General features: G+C 36.5%; 1 protein-coding gene across 2 annotated transcripts in view; it reads right to left on the reverse strand.

Annotated features, from left to right (window-relative positions):
* Positions 1 to 8,172: 8,172 nt before the first annotated feature.
* CPPED1 (calcineurin like phosphoesterase domain containing 1) overlaps positions 8,173 to 20,307 on the reverse strand; it is a 49,214-nt gene continuing 37,079 nt past the window's right edge. For both annotated transcript variants that reach the window (XM_074885940.1, XM_074885939.1), the window contains one exon: positions 8,173 to 10,715. In XM_074885940.1, the coding sequence (XP_074742041.1) occupies positions 10,483 to 10,715 (233 nt within the window). In that variant the 3' untranslated portion in view covers positions 8,173 to 10,482. The remainder of the gene's footprint in view (positions 10,716 to 20,307) is intronic.

Below are 20,307 nucleotides of genomic sequence, written 5' to 3' on the forward strand. Positions count from 1 at the left end.
GGTTTATGTACTCAGTGACACTTCCAGAACTGTGTTTTTCCTCAGCACGATATTCTCCTAGATATCTTCTCTAGGTTTCAGGGTAAGAAGAGATTTATTTCTCTTAAAATACAATAAATCAAAAATGGATCATATTTGCCAAATCATTCCCCTTAAATATGTTTATTATTTTCTAATAAGCAGTAATATTCACTAGTTAGTCTGCAGTGTGTTAGAAGTACATCATGAATATGTACTAACACTACTACTGCTAGTGAACTATGACATGTCATTTTTAATATTATGCTGAAAAATTTTGAGTGCTGCCATCAAGCATCATTTTGATCTCTGTCTCATTAACAGACTTTACTTAAGATGTCATTCATTCAGAGTTAATGGGAGGAATAATTAAATATCCTTTGTGTAGTGGTAGTTGAAATGGTAAGAAGCCACCAGTGAGCTGTGTGGGAAGATCAGTTAGAATTTACACTGTACCTGGTAGATGAAGGTTTGCATTGAATGTGTGCTTGAAACTCTATTTTTGTTAATCTTTGAGGCAGAAAGTGAAGAGAGCCAGTGGAGAATGAAAAAAGTCATCAGTAGTAATGGAAAGGATTATCTCCCCAGGAGAAATGGCGATCTTTCCATTGTAAATAGACAATTTTATAGCAAAGAAATACTTGGATTGAACAATCAATTGCTCCAGCTAAAGGAGCCAACTGATTCTAATATTGGCTAGTAACTTTACTTAAAAAAAAGAGGTCAACCTCTGTCCACCACACTGCAGCCGTGGTTAACTCAGATTTGGTTGTAGAGCTGGAGTCTGAACCTCTGTCAGATCTCTGAGTCTGTCCTGACTATGTTGTCTGGTTTACAGCCAACCACAGTTTTTCTGCTAAGGCTCTGTCAGGCTACGTCCTAGTTTCAGAACAATATCTTCACTATGTTTCAGTCCCCAAGGGCAGTATCTACACCAGATTTAATTAAAACTGGGAATGCTAATCAGCGTGTCTTCCTGTAACCATGAGATTTCTAAGACCTTGACTGCAGTCACCGTCCCAAAGTTAAGTGGCTTTTGCCTTCTAACATTGTGGGAAAAATTGAAATAATGCTCCTGGATTACAGATCCTGGAGTCTGCAGTGGCAATGTTCCTTACAGCTGAAACTTCTGAATAGCGGGAAGTTCATTTGGGGATACTATGTCTTCGAATATCTCAGTAGAAGGGTTACATAATTGTGTTCTATAACAAATACCCTTCCTACATTTGCAAAACATAAAATAACAGCAAGACTTTTTACTGATGAATATGTGTAAGAAAGATAAAAATGACCTTGAATAATTTAATGCCCTTTTTTGCAATGAATTAGATCACATCTATGGTATGATACCTGTTTCAAGGTCCTGAGACCTTGATTAGGCAGATTGCCCTAACCAGGGCATCTCTGTTGCCCTTATGGCCTGTGCAACTGGATTTTCTTCCCAGAGAGTATTGTGTTGTAGGAGGACAGAGGGAAGTAGAAGCATGCTCAAAAGCTAGGAAGTAGGTAAATGTCCTGAAGTGTAGCAGTTGCAACTAATAGTTGAAGTCAACAAGGGGAAGAATTATTTACTTTGCTGCTTTAAAGAAAGAGGAGAGGAGTGAGGAAGAGGGAATCGAGTGGAAATAATAGGCAATAAATGTAAATGCTTACATTTGCATTGCTATAATGTTGTCTAAGAGTACGGAAATTTCATGGGTTATATTTTACTTCCACAGGAAGTTTTGTGTTTATATTTAATTTCTAGGAACCCAAGGGCAAAGCAAAGCAATTAAAATGTTGAAGACTTAAAAATAAAGTTCAGAAGCTTCAAGCAAAATACCTTTAGCTGATTAGTGGTATAATACATCTTTAATGAGAAAGAAATTAGGATTGCATTATTTCTTAGGAGGATAAGTAGAGGCATTAGATACCTGCATTGATAACAGAAGGCTTAGAAATAATCTAACACTATGAGCTGCTTTTCTAGACAAAATTAGGAAACTTCTATATGGCCTAATGCACAGATAAGAAAAGCAGTGAAACAAATAAATTTGTGAAAGTCCTTTCACTAAAAAAAGTTATTGTGAGGTGAATTTTAACATAGTCCCATCACTCTCTTGATCTGTTTAGACTCATCCCTTTGATATGTATACACATTTCCCTGTTTTTATCAAATCATTAGTTGGTCTTGAAGTCTGATTTTAATGCAAACTAATTTATATAAAAAGTGCAGGCTGTAAGATTTAGAAATAATTTTGAATGACCCACATATAAAACACTACCTGCTGTATTCACCCATAGCAGACAAAATTCGTTTAAAAACAGGGCTCAGAAATATACTTTACAAAATATTTTTTCTCAGTTATCCTGTTGTGGCAGTGTACCAAATAAAGGGAATAAGAAAAGTCCTTTGATTGGGAAGACTGGCAGCATTTACGTTTTAAATCAATTGAATTTTAGATATGCATTTAAAACGGTTACACAGGGTTAAACGGCTACACAGTGAAAAGGAATGCTGTTCTCTAAACAATAATTGGTCTATTTCAGATCTCAAATTGGGTCACAGTAACAGCGTTCTCTGTTCTTTCTCTCTCTTTTTTCTCATTTTCTTGAAAAAGTGATTGAAACTCTACTCATTTCTGTGTTGAGGCCGTGTACTCATAAAAATAATATTTTTCATGAAGGATAGATCCTCTCCCTTACAAATGTGTGCAAATGCGAGAGTGTGCACTACTCCTATTGCACACTTCTTGCAAATAGAGCTGTTGCTGCAAATTCTCTACACAGCTGATGATCTGGGAAAAGGCACATTTGTGTATGGGAGGGAGGAAGTGCTTTCATCCCAAAGACATCCCAAATGAAGTAGAAGTGCTGACATTGTTTAGACTCCAAAGATGTAAAAGATACCAGGCTCAATAGTAAGTGTCTGAATGCTTATTAGGTTATCATCTTGTGTAGAACCAGATCTGTGACTGCTTTTCAGCTTTAATTGTCCTTTTCTGTCATTACAGTGCAGCACTGAAGGGCTTTGTGTTGCTATATATTTAGGTTTTGTTTCAAAATGAGAAATGAAAATATTAAACATGAAAAAATATGGGTCAGAATGTTAACCAATATTTTTAAAGTAAAAGACATATCTGAGCTTGTTTTTTATTAGGCAACTTCTGAGGTGAATGGCTGTAAACAGTAGAAGGTCTGCTTCCAAAGGACACTTCAGCCTCTTTGGCATGAGCATAGCTGATCTAGCAGCTCAAGTTTGGAGCATTCTTTTGCCTTTGATAGATGCAGGATAGCCCAGGGATGTTGGATGCAAACACACATGACCCTTACTTTGAACAGTTTAAGATTCCCATAATTTTTTTTTTTCCTACCACAAATCATCTAAACAACTTGAACAGCCACACTGTTTAGAAAAAGATCATAACTTGTAGTAGGCCTAAGTTTTGTCTTATTTTTGTTTATTTTACTTTTTCTGGTATATTGATTCTTCTTTTAGGATGAGTTTATTTTGTTGCCTTAGCAAAAGTAGGTGTTTCCTGAAGAGTGGCAGGTCCTGGGAATGCTAATACAAGCTATGGTTAGTATTGGGAGCAATGATCAGAGGAAGATGTTAATGTTAGAGTCACGTAAAATGTCTAAGGTTGAACTCAAGTAGAAGTTTATAGTTACATAAGCATAAATTACAGATACAAAAAAACCTGTCCCACAAACCTTCACAAATCATAAGCAGCTGTAACATAGGCATGCAACTGTTTTGTTTTCTTTATTAAATGGTTGTCCTGGACACCCAGAGCATGGATAGTCCCTATATTCATATTAGGTAGCCTTGCAAAAAAAAAAGATTTTGGTGATTCAGAAAAGTCAGGTACGAGCTCTTCCAATGCCCAGTGGTTTGAGGCCACACCTTGGCGTTCCACCTTTGCAGAGCAGGAGCTAGGTATGGATGGAGGTAGACATTGCTTCCTCCAGGGTTAGCCTAACCTTAAGTAAACGTTAGGAATCTTGTCTAAGTGAATCACCTAGATTATCACAGTAGTCAGTAGAGGCATCTTCAGGGGCAATTCAGTCCACCTAGCTTATGCATCATTTGCGGGATAGGATGAATTACCTGCTGGAGTTACATATCTCCATACATAGCAAGGACTCTAGCTGACCAGACTGGAACATCAGCTTGTACACAGTTGAAGCAAAGTGAGGTGACTCCATCTCCTCCTCATTGGTTATGACAGCCCAAGACTTGGAATTAATAGAAGGGTAAGACTAAGTTCAGCTCAGGCTTTGTAAAAAAAAGACAGAAGATTCATTGTCTTTGCACTCTGTGCCCCATTAGCACCCTCTTGGCTTCAGTGCTTGTGGCGTGCTGGAAGAACCATGTTCTTCTGTGGCAATATTATTGTTGTCTCACATGTGTCCAAATATGAGTTGTTGATTTCCTAGCTGGTGTGCTGTTGACACATTATTCGGAAAATTTCCAGACAGGCAGGTTGCCATATGTAGGACTGCTGATCTCAGTTCATTAGAGCAGTATGAGATACCTCCCTGTATTTCTGTGCCTTTTTTACATGGAAATGGGTGAGAAAAATTTGATTATGCATCGATAATGCCATTACCAATGCATTTAAAAGGCCACCTTGTGTTTTTTTTAACAGTATACCTTTCTAAACAATGTTCAAGAAAGATAGGGATATATTTAGAAGATGGATGTTTCAATTGCTGGCTACCCAAAAGTGACATAACAGCACTATAATTTTAAATAGGATGAGGCTTTAATGGGTCTCTTAGAGGAAAAAAAAAAAAAAAGCTGTTTATTAGTAGAAATGTACTAAACTACTTGCATTTGACAAAGTGCTAATGGAGAAAATTACTTCTAGAGACACAAATGAAAATGTCAATTAAAAAAAAGTAATGGCTCTCTGAGTTGTGGGTTGTTATTTTGTTTGTTTTCTTCTTAAGAGAAGTGCTGGGTATGTTTGTCGTATTGCTTGAAAAGCTTTTGGTTTGTCTCTGTTGCCTTAGTTCTGTGTTTTGGGATTTTTTTTTCCCCCTTCTGTATCTGCTGCATCAGAGCTGGATTTCATTTAGGCTGGAGGCTAATTTAATATTCTGGTCTAATGCTTTTTCTCTATTGTACGTTTTATTTTTCCAATTTTTTACAGAGCATCTTCCAATGAAAATGTGTCCAAGAGCACAGTGCCTGCATTTATCAGCTTTGAATTGCTAATCTTCAGATGACTGTGTAACAAGCAATTAATAAAACCCCTTTCTGTTGGGGAGAATGGGATTAGAATGGGTGCAAACTACTCATGAGACCTTGCTCCGTAATAAAAGGAAATATTTTTGATTGCTAAAACAGATAATCTAAGAAACTTTTCTAAAAAAGCCCTACAAATCTTTCATTGTTTAAGACCTCCTTTTTGTAATCTGCTGTCAGTTGTGTGGTGGTGACAGCATCCATTGTCCTTTCAAGCTGCCATTGAAATACACTTAAACGTGGTGGATGTGGAAGCCACCACATGGCTGCTTGCCTTCCAGGTGAAAGGAGCTGTAGCAACAGATTCGCATCTTGGGCCTTATATGCCTGGCCATTAAAAAGGTTTCTTGTATTAGCTCTCTTTTTAGTATGTCTCATATTTGCCTGAACCTGAGAAATTTGCCCTTCTGCTGGATGTTATTTTCATAGTGGTTCATGGCAACTGAGACTGACATGCTGGCAGCATAAACCACCTGGCTTTGCATTTCCATACCTGCCAGTGACGTGACATTTCATATGTCAGCGCAGAGTCAAAAGACAAAGAAGATCCTAGCAGCTGTAGAATATTAGTGAAGCAGAAATTCCCTCTTTAGAATTTTCTAATGCAAACTGGCATTTCTACATGGTGACTGTTTATCACGAAGTAATAGGCAATGTTAGGGTTTGCTTGGCAGGCAAGCTGATAACTAATGTATGCATAAATGTTTCCCTTGCTTTAAAGTGTATTGCTGTGTTCAAATAGTAGTTGCAAAGAAGGCTTAATGGGAGCATTAAGAAAAGCAGCTTATTCACAGCATTAACATTAGCTGAGACAATGACGTGTTAGCCTGGAATGGCTTGTACAATGACATACACAGAGAGAAGAACTGTGCGCTTTAAGCAGTGAAATGTTTAGTTTTTAATGCTTTGTATATTTGCTTATGTTAGATGTGTCTCTAATTATTTAGCTACTTGAGGATAATGTGTGGAAAAACCAGACACTAGAAAACAAGTTGCTGCACTGAGGTAAGAAAGCATCATTGAAGCAGAGTGAACACAGGCCGTCTGGTCTGCAAATAAGGCTGGTGGAAGAGACTTTACTTCTGCCACTGCCCATTCCCAATATAAAATGTGATTAAGTTTTAACAAACTATCAAGTGTTTATTTTCTGTCTGTAATCTCCAGAGGTTGAATACTGTAGTCCCATCAAAATATTGCCTCTATTAAGACTTTAAAGATTAGATGCTGGACCCAAATGAACTAAAGGCAAGCGGTACATGGAGTGCATTCAAGGCTTAATGACCTTTTTTGTAAAGATTTGGAAGAAGTGTGTTCTTAAATTTGTTGCTTGGACTGAAACTGGTGAACTAAGACTGAGCTCAAAGACATTTTTTTCAGTAATTTGCCTCCTGCTCATAGGTCTCCACCTCAGTTTACACTTAATTATGTAGTATTTGGTTACTTTCACAGGTTGCTCTGGTGTTCTAATATGAATTTTCCACATTTAATAACAGTCATCAGGGATTATCTCGGCCTTTTAGCTGCCCACAGGAAACCAAAATGAATTGTGGTCACTTCATTATTTTTTTTTTTTTTTTTCCTCTCCGCCCAACCCCTTGAGTCCACAGAAATGCACGAGGGCTCACTTGCTCTCTATTTAATCAGCAGTTTGAACTTTTAGTGACATCTTGCTTTAAAGTCAGTCATATGCTGACAGGGAGTTACAATTAGCCCTGCTTGGAGATACAAAAAGAACATCCTCAACATGAAAAGATGTTTTTTTACATAATAATTAGTGTATCCATAGGTGGATTGTTTCATTATTTAAGATAATATGAATTATTTTTCTTTACATAAACAAGATGAGGACCACAAGGACCTCTGTCATTTCAAATTAGTTAAGGCATCAGTATTAATTCTAAATTAGCTAATTATGCTAAGAAAAGTGATCAACTGAAATTTCTCATTTATGCTGGTAAAAAAGCACATTCCTATTTTATTTTTTTAACTCTTTGCTTCATACAGTAATGTCCAGCAACACACTATGGTTAAAAATCCTTCCCATGATTGTATTATATAAATGACGACGTGTTTTCATCTGAGTTACACATGATTGCATCCACTTCATATGAATGAGAAATTGGGTGGAAGCTTTGAGTTGTCAGTCAAAATAAGAAATGTTTTGAAACAGTGTAGATTGCAAGGGAAATAGATTTTATTTATTTTCCCACTATCTTAGATTTTAGGATGCCAAAAAGTTTGCGCGCTAAGTTAGACTATGCTTGTCAAACTAAGGCAGTGGCAAAATGAACAAGTAATGAAATGCTGGATACCCCTTCCTCTTTCAGGCTAGTGCAGGGAATTCTTAATTCACTGAATTAAGGCATGGGCTCAAAAAGGTCAAAGTACTACAGCGGCCATTTGCTCATTTCAGCCAATGTCCTGTTCATCAGAATGTCATCCAGGCTACAAAGTAATAGCTATGCATGCAACTTGCTCAGCTTTGACATTTTAATTTTCTTCCTTTTGAAAACTTGCAAGGTGAGAACCAAACCAAATGTTTTCCATGTTTCAAATATAAAAGAGAATATTTTTCTTCATCCTGTGAAGTTAATCACATCTGTCATCAAGTCTTTAAGAATATATCTGGGTTTTTCTACTTTACCATCTAGTTTAGTAGACAATAATCGTAAGTACGCACTTAGTGATTACCTGTCCTCAGAACAGGTGGGACGGAAATACAGGCAAAAGCCTACATAACATGTAGCTACACAAGGCCATTGTTAGCTCCCAAAATTGTATACAGGACAAGAAGGCATTTAATAAAAATCTGCAGCCCAACTTTACTACCTTATAAAACTCCAAACTGAAGACAAATCTGGTAACATTTTTACACATGAACATAACAAGATATTCTTAGAAATCAGTAAATAAAGGAATAATTTGGGATATAAAGAAACATTTATTTTTTTAATTGAACTTCAGCTTTGTACATAAGTGATATTTTCATGACAAAATGCCATAGAATTTCTTACAGTGAAATGACACTTTAAAAAAGTGCATTTAAAAATAAGAATTAACATTATGCTTATATAAACATTTATTTTGCATATTAGTACACTGTAACTCTGAAAATAAAATTTTAGAACACTATATACCACTACTATTAGCATTTTCCTATTTGTGGAAAGACTTTCTTCTGAAGTTATGCTTTGATCTCCCAAGCTTCATATATTTAGTTAAAATTATATCCTTTAATAAACAGGCATATTAAAAAACTGTTTAAACTTTTCCTCCATTCAGCTTTACAATACTGCACTGGAGCAGAGAGACTATTCCATGCTCAGATTATTTCAGGTCCCTCCACTAAACTTCTTCAGCCTTATGATTTAAGGCTGATTTAAGTCATAGAGAGACTATTCTTCCCTCTGCAAAACAAATAGCATCTCATTCTTGAAATTGTTAATTAGCTGTGATTACTAAATAGCTCCCAGCTATGTAAGAACAAATTTTAAAAGTAGTCAGTGGCTTAAAAGATATCTAAGTACACAGATTTTTAAAACCAGTGTCTGAACTAATGAGTGTTCAACTTCCAATGAAACTACCATTTGGGTACTTAGGTACCTACCTATTTTGAAGTAATCTAGCCTTAGATTTTAGTTCTCATTTCCCAGATGAAAATGAGACTGTGAAAACTTTCAACTAAGCGAAACCAGGCAGGGAATAAAGGCAAAATAATTTTCTTCCCTCCTTAATCAAACATTATCTATGCTTAGGTTATTGTCATGGGACAGTAGTCCAAATTTTGTCTTGTCCATCTGCAGGTACGGCTGTTTCTCTGGTGCAAGGAAATGCTACAGAGGTAATTTTAGAATCTCACAAGTCTCACAAATCAAGCTTGAAGGAGCCTCCTAGATAAACTGTTGTGACTAAAATGTAATGAAACTGACTCTTCAGCACAGCATCATTTCATCTCTCTCACCATATTTAAATATCTGTAATATCCTCTAGGGAACAATGTTCTATGTGAGTATACATAAAAACTGATAGAATGAATTACTTTTTCAGCCAGTATTGTGTTCTTCCCTCTTCAGGTGCTAAAGCTGCGCTATCTCTATTTCTAGATAACCTGTGGCATGGATTATAATGTGTTCAACAAAGTACTTAAAAAATAAAAGCAGGTATGTGTTAAGTACATGAAGACTTTTCTTCTATTTAACAGTAAACAAATCAGATATACTCGCTAAAAAAAGAGATGGATTTCAGCACAAGCTTCTTTTTATAATATTTAATTTTAAAGACTTATTGCAGTGAAGAAAATATACTTTTTAGTGTTTTCAACATTCAATATTGTGTAATATTACAGTAAGGCACTCTTAAATTGCATTTGGAAATCAAAGCTCTCCCCTTGTCTAGGAATCAACGAACTGACTTCTGGTAACAGTATTCTGTACAGAATATTTGCCCCATGCAATTATTCCAACTTCTGAAGCTATAGAAAGAATATATGCTAATTGAATGGTAGTTAACTTTCAAAAGGAAAATAGTTGTTCCATGCCTAGTTTCTGTCACTGGCATTTATACTAGCTTCATTTATAGACTTTTCATTAAATAGAACTAGAATAGAACAGAAACTCGAGCTGTGACTGCAAAAAAGAATGTGTTTTCTCTCCCATTGCTGCTGGCTCAGAAGAGCTATGAAAATAAAGTATAGGAAATGGGTGAAAACATGACCTCTAGGTAGCAAGATCTGATCCAAAGGTTGCTAAAAGTCAGTGGGAGTCTGTTGACTTCAGAGTTTTTGAGATTTGTTTTTATAGAGTAAAAAATTGTCTTCTGTATTTATATTGTCTGGAGTGTAACAGAAATGACTAAATTTACTGATTTCAAAATACCCTCTCAAATATAAAACTAAAATAGACTTAAGTTAAAGGGTTATCTAGAAGCTACAACTCTCACTCTTTGGTACGCCTTCTCTCTAATAAGGAGTAAAGTAAAAATTGTCAGAACAGTTCTTTTCAATGATACGTTATCATATTGGTTCTGCTATTCTTCCATATTCCTCACAGGTCTCATTTTCAAAAGGAGAAACACGTCAACAGCTTTCCTGTTATTTAGGATGATAACAAATTGAGAGATGTTCTGGGGCATGGTACACAATCAGAAATCTCTTATCTTCAGCTTGGGGAAACTTTCTGAAACTCTTTCTATTTGTCTAACATGGAAAAAAAAATTACATAATTTGACATAGCCTAATTTTGCTTAGCAAGCATATCTAGCAGCTCTTTCTCTATGCCTTGGCTGCTCAGTTCATTTAAACTGTAGTATCTATGAACAATCTTTTCATCTGTGACTACAACCACTCGAAGCCCATGTGTATCTTCTCCCAGCTGACATCCTATTGCTGATGAAACCACCATTTCCAGTCCTCTGTAGGATCCCCCAGCATTCCTATGGTAATGTCCAGAAAATACAGCTTTAATACCTGTTAAAAAAAAAAAAGGAAAAAAGAGAGTATGTATTTAGTTAGCATGTGCCGTTTATGTATAAAATGTATTTACAATAGAAGATACTGCTGAGGTTGTATGCTGAGGCTTACACAGCTGCTGGGGTTGTAGAGAAAGTTCTATAGCAAGTACCGCTACAGGTGTCGTGTTTACCTTCATTCTTTAGTGGTTCATAAAGCATAAAATTAAAAGGAAACCATTTACCTGAACTTGCATTTTAAACAAATAAATAGTAAACAGCAATAAATTATTCTAATAGTAATAAATAATTAGTAAAAACTTTATTCTGCCTCACCAGCTCTGCTTCGGGTTACTGGACTCTGACACCTTTATGCTCACTGCAAGCTGTGCTTGTCATCTTGCTACTCCTTTGGCTATAAAGAAGGAATGCTCTGGAGGAAGCATTTCTACAGGAAATTAGAAAAAATTCTCAGGAACAGCTAACTGCCTAAAGAATGACACTACTGAAACATGAGTTGAAAGCCAAGGATTGTGGAGCTGTATTTGTCAATTAACATGCAGAACATTCACTAAGGAGAGCTTAAACCTGTTTACCCAAGGCCAGTGACCTTAAAAGAAAAAAAGGCAATAAAAAACATAAATGAGAAGATAATTTGTAATCTCTTCTCAAAGACATCGGAGGGTTATCACAGATAGAATAGAGCCAGGTACACCAAAGAAACCTAATACGCAGAAGAGGTTGTGAGTTGTAATAAGAGGGGAAAAAAGACGAGAGCAGCAATAAAAGGAAAGGTTGACAACCTGCAAGAGGAGTCAGGCTTGGTAATGACATGAACTAACATTTACCTAGTATGGAGTACAAACAAGGCAGGTTTATTGTGATTTCCTCTGTAGTTTTAATAACTTAAGGCTCTTCTGTTTATTTTTTTAAATAGACTATTTATATTTTGGACAGTATTGGGGTAAAAAAATCACTTCATTATAAACTGGAAAAGAAAGAAATACATTTGATCTGTTGCAGGAGACAACAATCTGCTATATCGAAAATTCCTGTGTAGGTCGCATGCAAGTATCATCCAAGCTTGGTTAGAAGAAAAGCTAAATGACAAGCAGCAACAGGTAAAGAGGACAACCATACTTCATGTTTAAGGCTTTATAATGTACTTTGGAATCCCTGGCTGAGTCATTGTCTAACTGATTAGCCGAATGAATGTTTAAAGAAGTCCAACCATTCTTGTCCTTCTCTAAGAATACAATAATTTAAAAAAAAAAAATTAAGTTGCAAATGCTCTCTGACTTTGACCAACTTCTAAAGATGACCTATATGCCAGGTCTACTTTCCTGCTATGCTCCTCAGTACCTATGGGATTTTTGCAGAAATTTTGAAACAATTTCAAATTAAATGAAATTGTGTCATCCTCACCTCCAAACCAGTAATTTCCACTTTTTGTTTCTTCTGCCTTGCAAACATAGACAAATGAATTGGTAGAAGCTGTATTCACTACTCTGAATGGCCTTTCTTTACAGGTCATATTCACGCTACCAAATAGATTATTTTCCCCTCCCCATTTGATGTTTTATAAATTTTAATCATATGTTTTTATTACTACAGAATAATGAAACCTTGTTTAGTCTCATGTGTCAAAAAAAGTAAAGAAAAAGTCATTTTCCTGTCAAAGTTTGTAAACGTAGCATCTTTCTAGGTGAGAACAGGCTATCATAGACAAGCAGTTCATTTCCAGGTTATGCCAGCATCCTTCACCACTTAGCCATTCTATGCACTGTTGATAGATACAGCTGAGCATCATAGTCATTCATAGTTTGGCAAAAAATTATTCATCAGCTTTCTTGCTAATTTAAGATGGTGCACATTTTGTATGAAAAAATGTGGAGTTACCATAAATAGCTAATTTTAAAAACAGGTGTTGGGATTAATTTTTGGCACGCTCAGTCTAAGATCCTTAGATTTCAGACTATTACAGCTTCCTGAAGCTGCATCTAACACTATTTTATGCTGTTGTGAAACAGGAAAATTACTGGACCAGATGGCTGAAAATACTGAGAATTTTGTTGTTTATCACCAAGTGCAAAACATGTAAATTAATTTTACATTTTGTTACAGAAAGTGTTTAGATCTGGTGTTGATTTACAGTGCTATTAATGACAATTCAAAAATTTTCAAACACACCTAAAGGATTTAGGTGGAATTTCTCTGTTGAAATACAATAGATTGTGTGCTCCTTAATTATAATGACACTTCGATGGTTCTACATAAAGCATCTGAAAAAATATTAAGTTAATACTGAGTGACTCAAAAAACACACTAAGTATTCCCTCCAACTCTGACTAGATAGCCAGAAGGTTATCAAAATAACTGGCTACTTTATGAAACTGAATCTTTCCTATTAGTTTGCTATGTTGGCTAAAAAACTGCCGTGCTATAATAGAAAAATACTTTGCTGGCACTGTTCTATAGATGCTGTACCTTGCTGAACATAATTTGTGTTTATATTGAAAAATAAACTAACAGGCAAAGTTCTAAACATGTGCCTATGCCTGAGGAGGACAGCAGAGAAGAGTGAAGCTTAGCACATGTGGGCTGTGTCAGGCGCGCCCTGGTGGCACTCCTTTCTTCTGCACACAGAGAGGGTCTTGCTCACCACTCCAGGCTAAAAGCTATCCTTAAATATGCAGCACTGATAATTAACTTTCCAACCATTGTTTTTATCATTACAGAATAATGAGCAAGCCTGTAAAGATACACAGGGATAGACACTGTGATGAAAACACCAAACTTCATTTGTTATTGTTCATATATTCCAGCAATCTGCCATTCCATGCTTAACACAAAATGTAACATGTACTTAGTCCTGTACAAGTGGTAGGCCAAAGAATGGGTAATTTGTGAGATACTGTAACCTTAAATGACTTTAAAAAAACCCTCCAAACCCAAAACTAGTAACAACTGCCTTCAGACAGCAGAAATTCCAGAAGAGTAGAGGCAATTTAAAGGCAGAGAGCTGTGATTAAGAACACACTATAACTTCACAAGAAAATCCTTATTTCTCTGGTCAGAAAAACTTTCTGCCCTTTCTCCTGCAGTAGATTTAGACTGCTTTCACAATGATTAAATGGAAAGGGAAGTAGGTGAACCTGTCTTAAGACAGTTGGCTACATCAATCCTTCGCTTTTGTGACAGTGAGTGATTTGAAGGCTGATATAAAATACATAAACTATGCTCAAAGTATAGTTAAAAATTAAGCAGCTTGGAAAGCAAAATATAAATTATTCTGCTATGTGCCTGGTAAAAGCTACATGGGCTTTCATGTTTCAAAATCCAAACCCTTCTCAAATAGCAAATGACTCATGAGAATGAAGTTACCTTTACACTGAATAGTGGTATATAGACATTGTCAGCTAGAACTTGTCTGCTATCCTATTTTAGTTTATCAGTACTAATTCTCTTTGCTCAGTGTAACCTGCTCATCTATCTGATGTATGAGTTAGTTACACTTGTAAGTCAGCATAACAACTTTGAGAGCTTGCTCTGACTCAGCTGCAGGAGCCTAGCAAAAGAGTTTGGTGGTTTTTTTGGGGTTTTTTTGGTTTTTTTTTAAAAATCTTGGGAGAAACCCAGTCAGAATACCTCAGAAGGCAATGGTGGAATATAAAAGCCCTGTGACATAACGGGCTCTTTGCTGAGATTCTGTAATTTCTAGATTTTATTTGTGTCCTTAAAATCATAATACAAAGATGTTTTACAACCGATGCTACAGTCAGTTTGAGAGCGAGCAGTCATTTCTCAGCTCTTACCATGTTGCAGCTTACTACAGTGACTGTCTAACATAACATAAGCAATTCAAGCAGCAGAACTAAGTGTTTATTTCTTTCTCATATGCACACCTATCCAAACCATGAGGCTGCACTTGCCTCCTCCACCCCCCAACCTTTCTGCAGTAACAGACAGAACATGCCCATCCAGAGCTGCTTATGGTGTGGCTGGGCATTTTCTTGCTTCCTAATACAGAGAGCAAAACTGAACATTGTGGGACCTTTATGTGTGACATCCTACTTGTTAAGGTAGGACCCATCTTGCCTTGTGGTACTGTTCTTAAAAAAGCAAGCCCTGATGGGCTAGGAGAGGATTCTTAAGTAGACAAGGCTGCTTACTGCAGCCTCTGAGTTAAGGCATTTGTGGGGAGGATAGAAGATACACTGAGCTTAAGGTTACCAATTTGCTTTCAGCTTAGAGCTGCATGTAATGGATCCACATATGTAGCACTTTCCTGTCCTTCAAGCGCTTAAGAAATAACCAGTGGTCTCCAGCAAAATTCTAGATTCCACTCTTAGGCATCTAGCATGGACCTGACTGTATCTTGGGCTTTCCCTGCAGACTTAAGCAGCAGCTAAATGAAGATCAGGGATTGAACATTTAGGAACCTAACATTTGGCCTGCTTGATTACTGTACCAGCTAGATGTGTAAAATATCTTACCAGCTTCCAATAAGTGACAGTGCTACAACAGTAACAAGTTCTTTTCAATATTTTCCACTTTTTCTGCAGGTAAGCAAAACTACTTTAGCCTATGAAAAAGTAACAATTATAAAACCATAGTGAGGTGTAAAACCATGTGACACACTTTTAGTAAGGGAAGGGAAATAGAGTGCTGTCTTTTTACTGGAAGCATCTGTGTTCCAAAGGTAGCATCTTCCTACCACCCAAAGAATTTAACTTTTGGAATTAAAAGAGGAACAGAAACCAAGACTTTGTGTCACCATACATGTAAACCAAACAGTTTCAGTGTAAATAGAATGACAGATACAAAAGTAATAAAGCAACTTTGGTTATGATGTAAGAAAAACAAAAATCATCCCTTGTCTGAGAATTCAAGGGAAGATTTTGAGAAACCCATCCTAGACAGCAGATAGACACCAGGTAAAAAGTTCTGCCCACAAATCATGCAGCTTTTTTTCTTGGGCAAATACTGCAACTTCACCACAACTATGTTTAGCATCTGCTAACTGCCTACATGCAAGAAGGTATTTTGGTATGGAACTGAAGTAAGAGTGATCTGTAAGCAGTGCAAATATGACACCTGAGACCAGAGGGGATGTGATTTAAAATCTCTTATCTCCTGTTGGCTATGGGAGGCAGATTCTGCCTAAACAAGCTGGTGTTTATGGGTTCTGTTCATCCAAATTCCCTCTTTTAGCATATGTATGTCATTCAGATCCTAATTGCAGTAGACGGATGTTCAGTGCTGAAATGCCCTTGTGGATCAGGCTGCTCAGCATCAGCCTCTGCTAGAACTTAGTACCTGCTTTAGATACCTCCCAGTGAAAATTTTGCCCAGTCTTCAGTTTTCAGGAACTCTTTATTTCCAGTGCTAGTATTAATTCTTGTTATTGTTGTGTCACAATGTTACATCTTGAACAAAGAAACAAGCTGGTCACTGCTGCTTATTAATAGAAGTCTAACTGATGTTTTTTTTCTTCAATAGCACTTTTTTGTTCACTCAACTGTATTTCACTCAGTTTTCTTAAGAAGGAAATTGAACCAGTCAATGCAATAATACTAAGATGACAAGCAAGCAATTTACTTTGCTCTTGCTTTTGATCTTAAACATAAAAAGAATCTTAGAGATGTATGCACTCAAATTTAATTTATTCATTTCAGATGCTTTTCTGAAGTAATACTGTCAAGTTGCTAGCAAGCCCTCCCCACCCCTTTTTTTTTTTTCCTAAACTCTGTGAGGAAAGAACAGTGTCCTGGCAGGCCTCACTTTTACAGCCAGCTTCAAGGTATCCTCAGGTCAGTTAAATGCATCCAGCTATACACAAAAAGGTACAGTCCCTCCCCACTATGGGGAAAAAAAAAGGTAGAGCAGCGATTTGTTTTTAATCTGTGGCTTCTGAAATAGCAGTTGGGAAAAGGTTTGATATAAAAGGTGTATGAAATACTAAAAAACTACTCTGTAAATAAACATCCAAGGGATCACACCTTCTCAAGCATTCATTATTTCATTTTTTATGAAATACATAGTGATTTGAATATAAATGTGACTGGAGGTTTCACAGTATCCATTAACCAAAAAAAGCAGGATCCATTACTGCAAGCCACTATTCTAATGGATTATTCATTAAAAGAAAAAAAGGCTTAAAATCAAAATAAAGTAAAAAACTGTGCAGATAGTTACTATAAAAAAAAAAAGCAAAACAAACCACAGGCACTGTCACTGTGATCATCATCATCTGATGACAGACTGCATAACAATACAACAGTTACGGAGTATCAGCTATGGAAAAAAGGCCTGAACGGCCAAATTAATTTTTGATCAGAACAGGACTGGAAGCCAGGCACTCAGGATGGGCGCCATCCAGTGTTGGACACCAGGTCTTGCTCTGTCTGTTCTAAAACTGTACTTGGATCATGAAAACACCTAAAACCAACGAGCTTCATGCCTGCACACCACACATGAGTTTTCAGAATCAATCAATCTGGAAAAAAACCCAATGTCTTTATAAAAAAAGGTTTAAATACAGGAATTGATTCTGATTTTAGTAAACTGATGTCCTTTATAATTTTCTGATCAAGCACAAAAAGTGCTGACAAAGCTGAATCTGAAAGACAAGAAGATTTACTGTTTCCAAACATCTGATCATAAGTCCTTTTCCTTGTAGAATAACACATTCCTATTCAAGAATGAAATACCTATTTTGGTACAAATTCTATGAGCCCAAAGCAGCCTAATTAGGGTAAATGATTAATGACATAACCAACCAAAACATGGATTGTTCAAGAGTCATCTGAAGAGATGTAATACTTATATATGTTGATAAGCCTTAGACTCTTCATTAGCTTGACCATGAAATGAGTCAAAAAATACTTTGGTTTTATGCCAATTCACACACTGCATTATGTCACTTCAGACTGTATGGCTACACAGTGGCTTTCTGAGATTTGCCTTGGATGCTTCATGGAAAAGATTGGTACAGAAAGGGACAGCCAGGCTCAGGAGAACTGGGCGTATACAAGCATCACATCCTCGAAGACTGCAGTAGCTCTGATTTAAAAGAGATTATTCTTTGTAATGATGACCATCTTATAGCACTTCTGATTTCCCAAACAACCCAAAGCAAAGTGATGTTGTGAAAGAAACTGAGTCCTATATGAAATATTCACCAACTCTTTCCGGCCTGCTGACACTGAAAAAAATCCGAAAGAAACCTTTAGCTACCCATGTTGTTAGCATTCTGTTGATTTTATTTCTGACAAGAATCAGATGAGAAAATAGTTCATTACATGAAAAGAAACTACATAGTGAATATCATGCAGAAGGCAGTTTGTCTGTTAGCAGGAGAAGCTAAGGTTATTTTACAGAATTTTAAAAGCACAGCATCTTCTTCCCACAAGTTATAGTTTATCACTCAGAGAAACCCTTCTAAACAACAGTTCTGTGGCACAAGGGAAAAGGGTCAGCATAATTTTGACATAATTGCACTGTAAAAGAACAAAGGCATTTAGCTGTGTCTCATGGGTAATTCCCCCGAGAGTGATTACATCCCAGTCTTAGCTTATTGTGCAGTTGCAGTCCCATAATTCCCAGATCATTCTACCTTACTTGGTACTCTACTGCTGTTGTATTCTGTAGCGTAAAAAAATGCATGGACATGGAAGACTGGGCATGTTTTCAACTCCATCTGGGGCAGGAAAGAAAGGGGACTATGGCCTGCCTTCTCTATGTGGACCAAGAGACAACCATATCTTTTTTAATCAGTGTTTTGACCAGCCTTTTTGTTTAAGGAGTAGTTAAGTCATTATAAAATGTCTCTATTTTAAATGTGAAATACTAGCCAAGTTGTCTTTTTGCTTTATTAAGCAGAACAGGTCTATAACAATGCAACAGTAAGATTTTGTGAAATACATGCATTTTCCTAACTTTTTGAAAAATTTGATGTTTCCTAGTTTAATCCTCAAAGAAAATCTAGTTGCAGTGATTACAGAAATCCAAATAGGTTAAAACAGGATGGAAAATAATGCACCCACATTTATCCTGAAATATTAAAAATAATTTAATAAAGAAACATACACCTAGAAAACAAATTTTTCTCACACAATCAGATGATACTGGGCTGGAATTCAGACTTAAACTAGTTTAAATTCCAGGTGCGTCTGACTCCAGTTTCTATAATTACACTCACTTCCATGGCTTGTTTCCAAAACACCCTGAATTCAGAAGAAGCTGTCTTCGAACTCTAGTTACTAATGTACAAAAATCATTTTGAGGCAGGTTTGCTGTGTCCAAAATGTGACTGGCCTAGCCTCAGTTGGAAATCAAACTGCTCAACCCAGCACTACGGACAGTATAAAAACATAGGAAGAAAATTACCAGTATAAAAATAAACCAAAGAAAAGCAAGCAGATTTTCCAAATTAGGAAGAGAATGCCTGGAATAATCAGCATAAGCAATCAGTAGCATGCTTTATTTAGACTGAGCCTTCAATTAAATAAATGCTTTTCTCAGCAAAAGCAAATGAGACTATAAGAACTAGAAGGCTAAATTAGTGCAATATGAATGACATAATAAATATGTAATGGGTACAGCACAGACCTTCTCCTCCCATGCACTCTGTAGAGAATTTTGGGGAAAAAAGTGGTTCTGACTGAGCAATGAAATTTATCACATGGTCCAGATTATAACCCTTTAAATGCTGATTAAGGAACTATTTTTTACAGTAACTGCAGACATGAATCAATGTTCACTGCATTTCATTTACAGATTTATGGCTCTCAATACAGACTACAGATGAAGTTCAAAGCAAACAAAAGGAGGCATTTCACATAGCTGTGAAACATGAAACTTCCTCAGACCACTGTGAAAGCTGAGAGTTTTCAAAAATCAACTGAACAAATCTACAAAAGAATCACTAAATTGCACTAAATTGATGACATTAATATGATACAGTAAGCCCTGAAAGAAAAATTGTTAGAGATAGGGCTGTTCAAGTTCAATGATAAAATGAGGTTTAAAATAGAATTATGCTTATCTAAAAATCACTGCTTCACTGGCCAAACCTCTTGCTCAATCAAGGACTGAAGAAAGAGGATATACTAGCAAAAGCTGATCCTATATGCATTTGTCACTTAAAACTGCAGGAGCTAGAGAGGAGCAGCAGTAGAGCCAAAATGGAAGCAAACAGGTGGAGAAGCAGTTCTGTAAAGAAAGGAAATTGTACTGAGTGAAAAACCTGAATGTTATCAATACTCTAGTTCCTTTCAGCATTTTCATAGGCAGGAAAACAAGTACTATCCAGGCACGGGAAGATGCTACTATCAGAGACGTGTGTGTCTGTGTACACCCACACACATGTATGTGTAGATACATAGTTTTTAAAAGGCAATGTTTCTGGCAAATACAACCATTTAAGTCACGTAGATAAATTGATCTTGAGTACTTCCCCTGGAGTATCACACATAAACTGGCTTTTCTTTCTTCCTTTCACTTGCAGCGTACAGCTGCTTTCTGAAGTGCTGAACAACGTGGTCAGTTCAGCAGTAATACCTGTTTCTCAGAACAACTTTGTACTCCAAAATGAAGTTCTTTCAGCT

Source organism: Strix uralensis, chromosome 16 (genome assembly GCF_047716275.1).
Source record: "Strix uralensis isolate ZFMK-TIS-50842 chromosome 16, bStrUra1, whole genome shotgun sequence".
Taxonomy (NCBI): Eukaryota; Metazoa; Chordata; class Aves; order Strigiformes; family Strigidae; genus Strix; species Strix uralensis.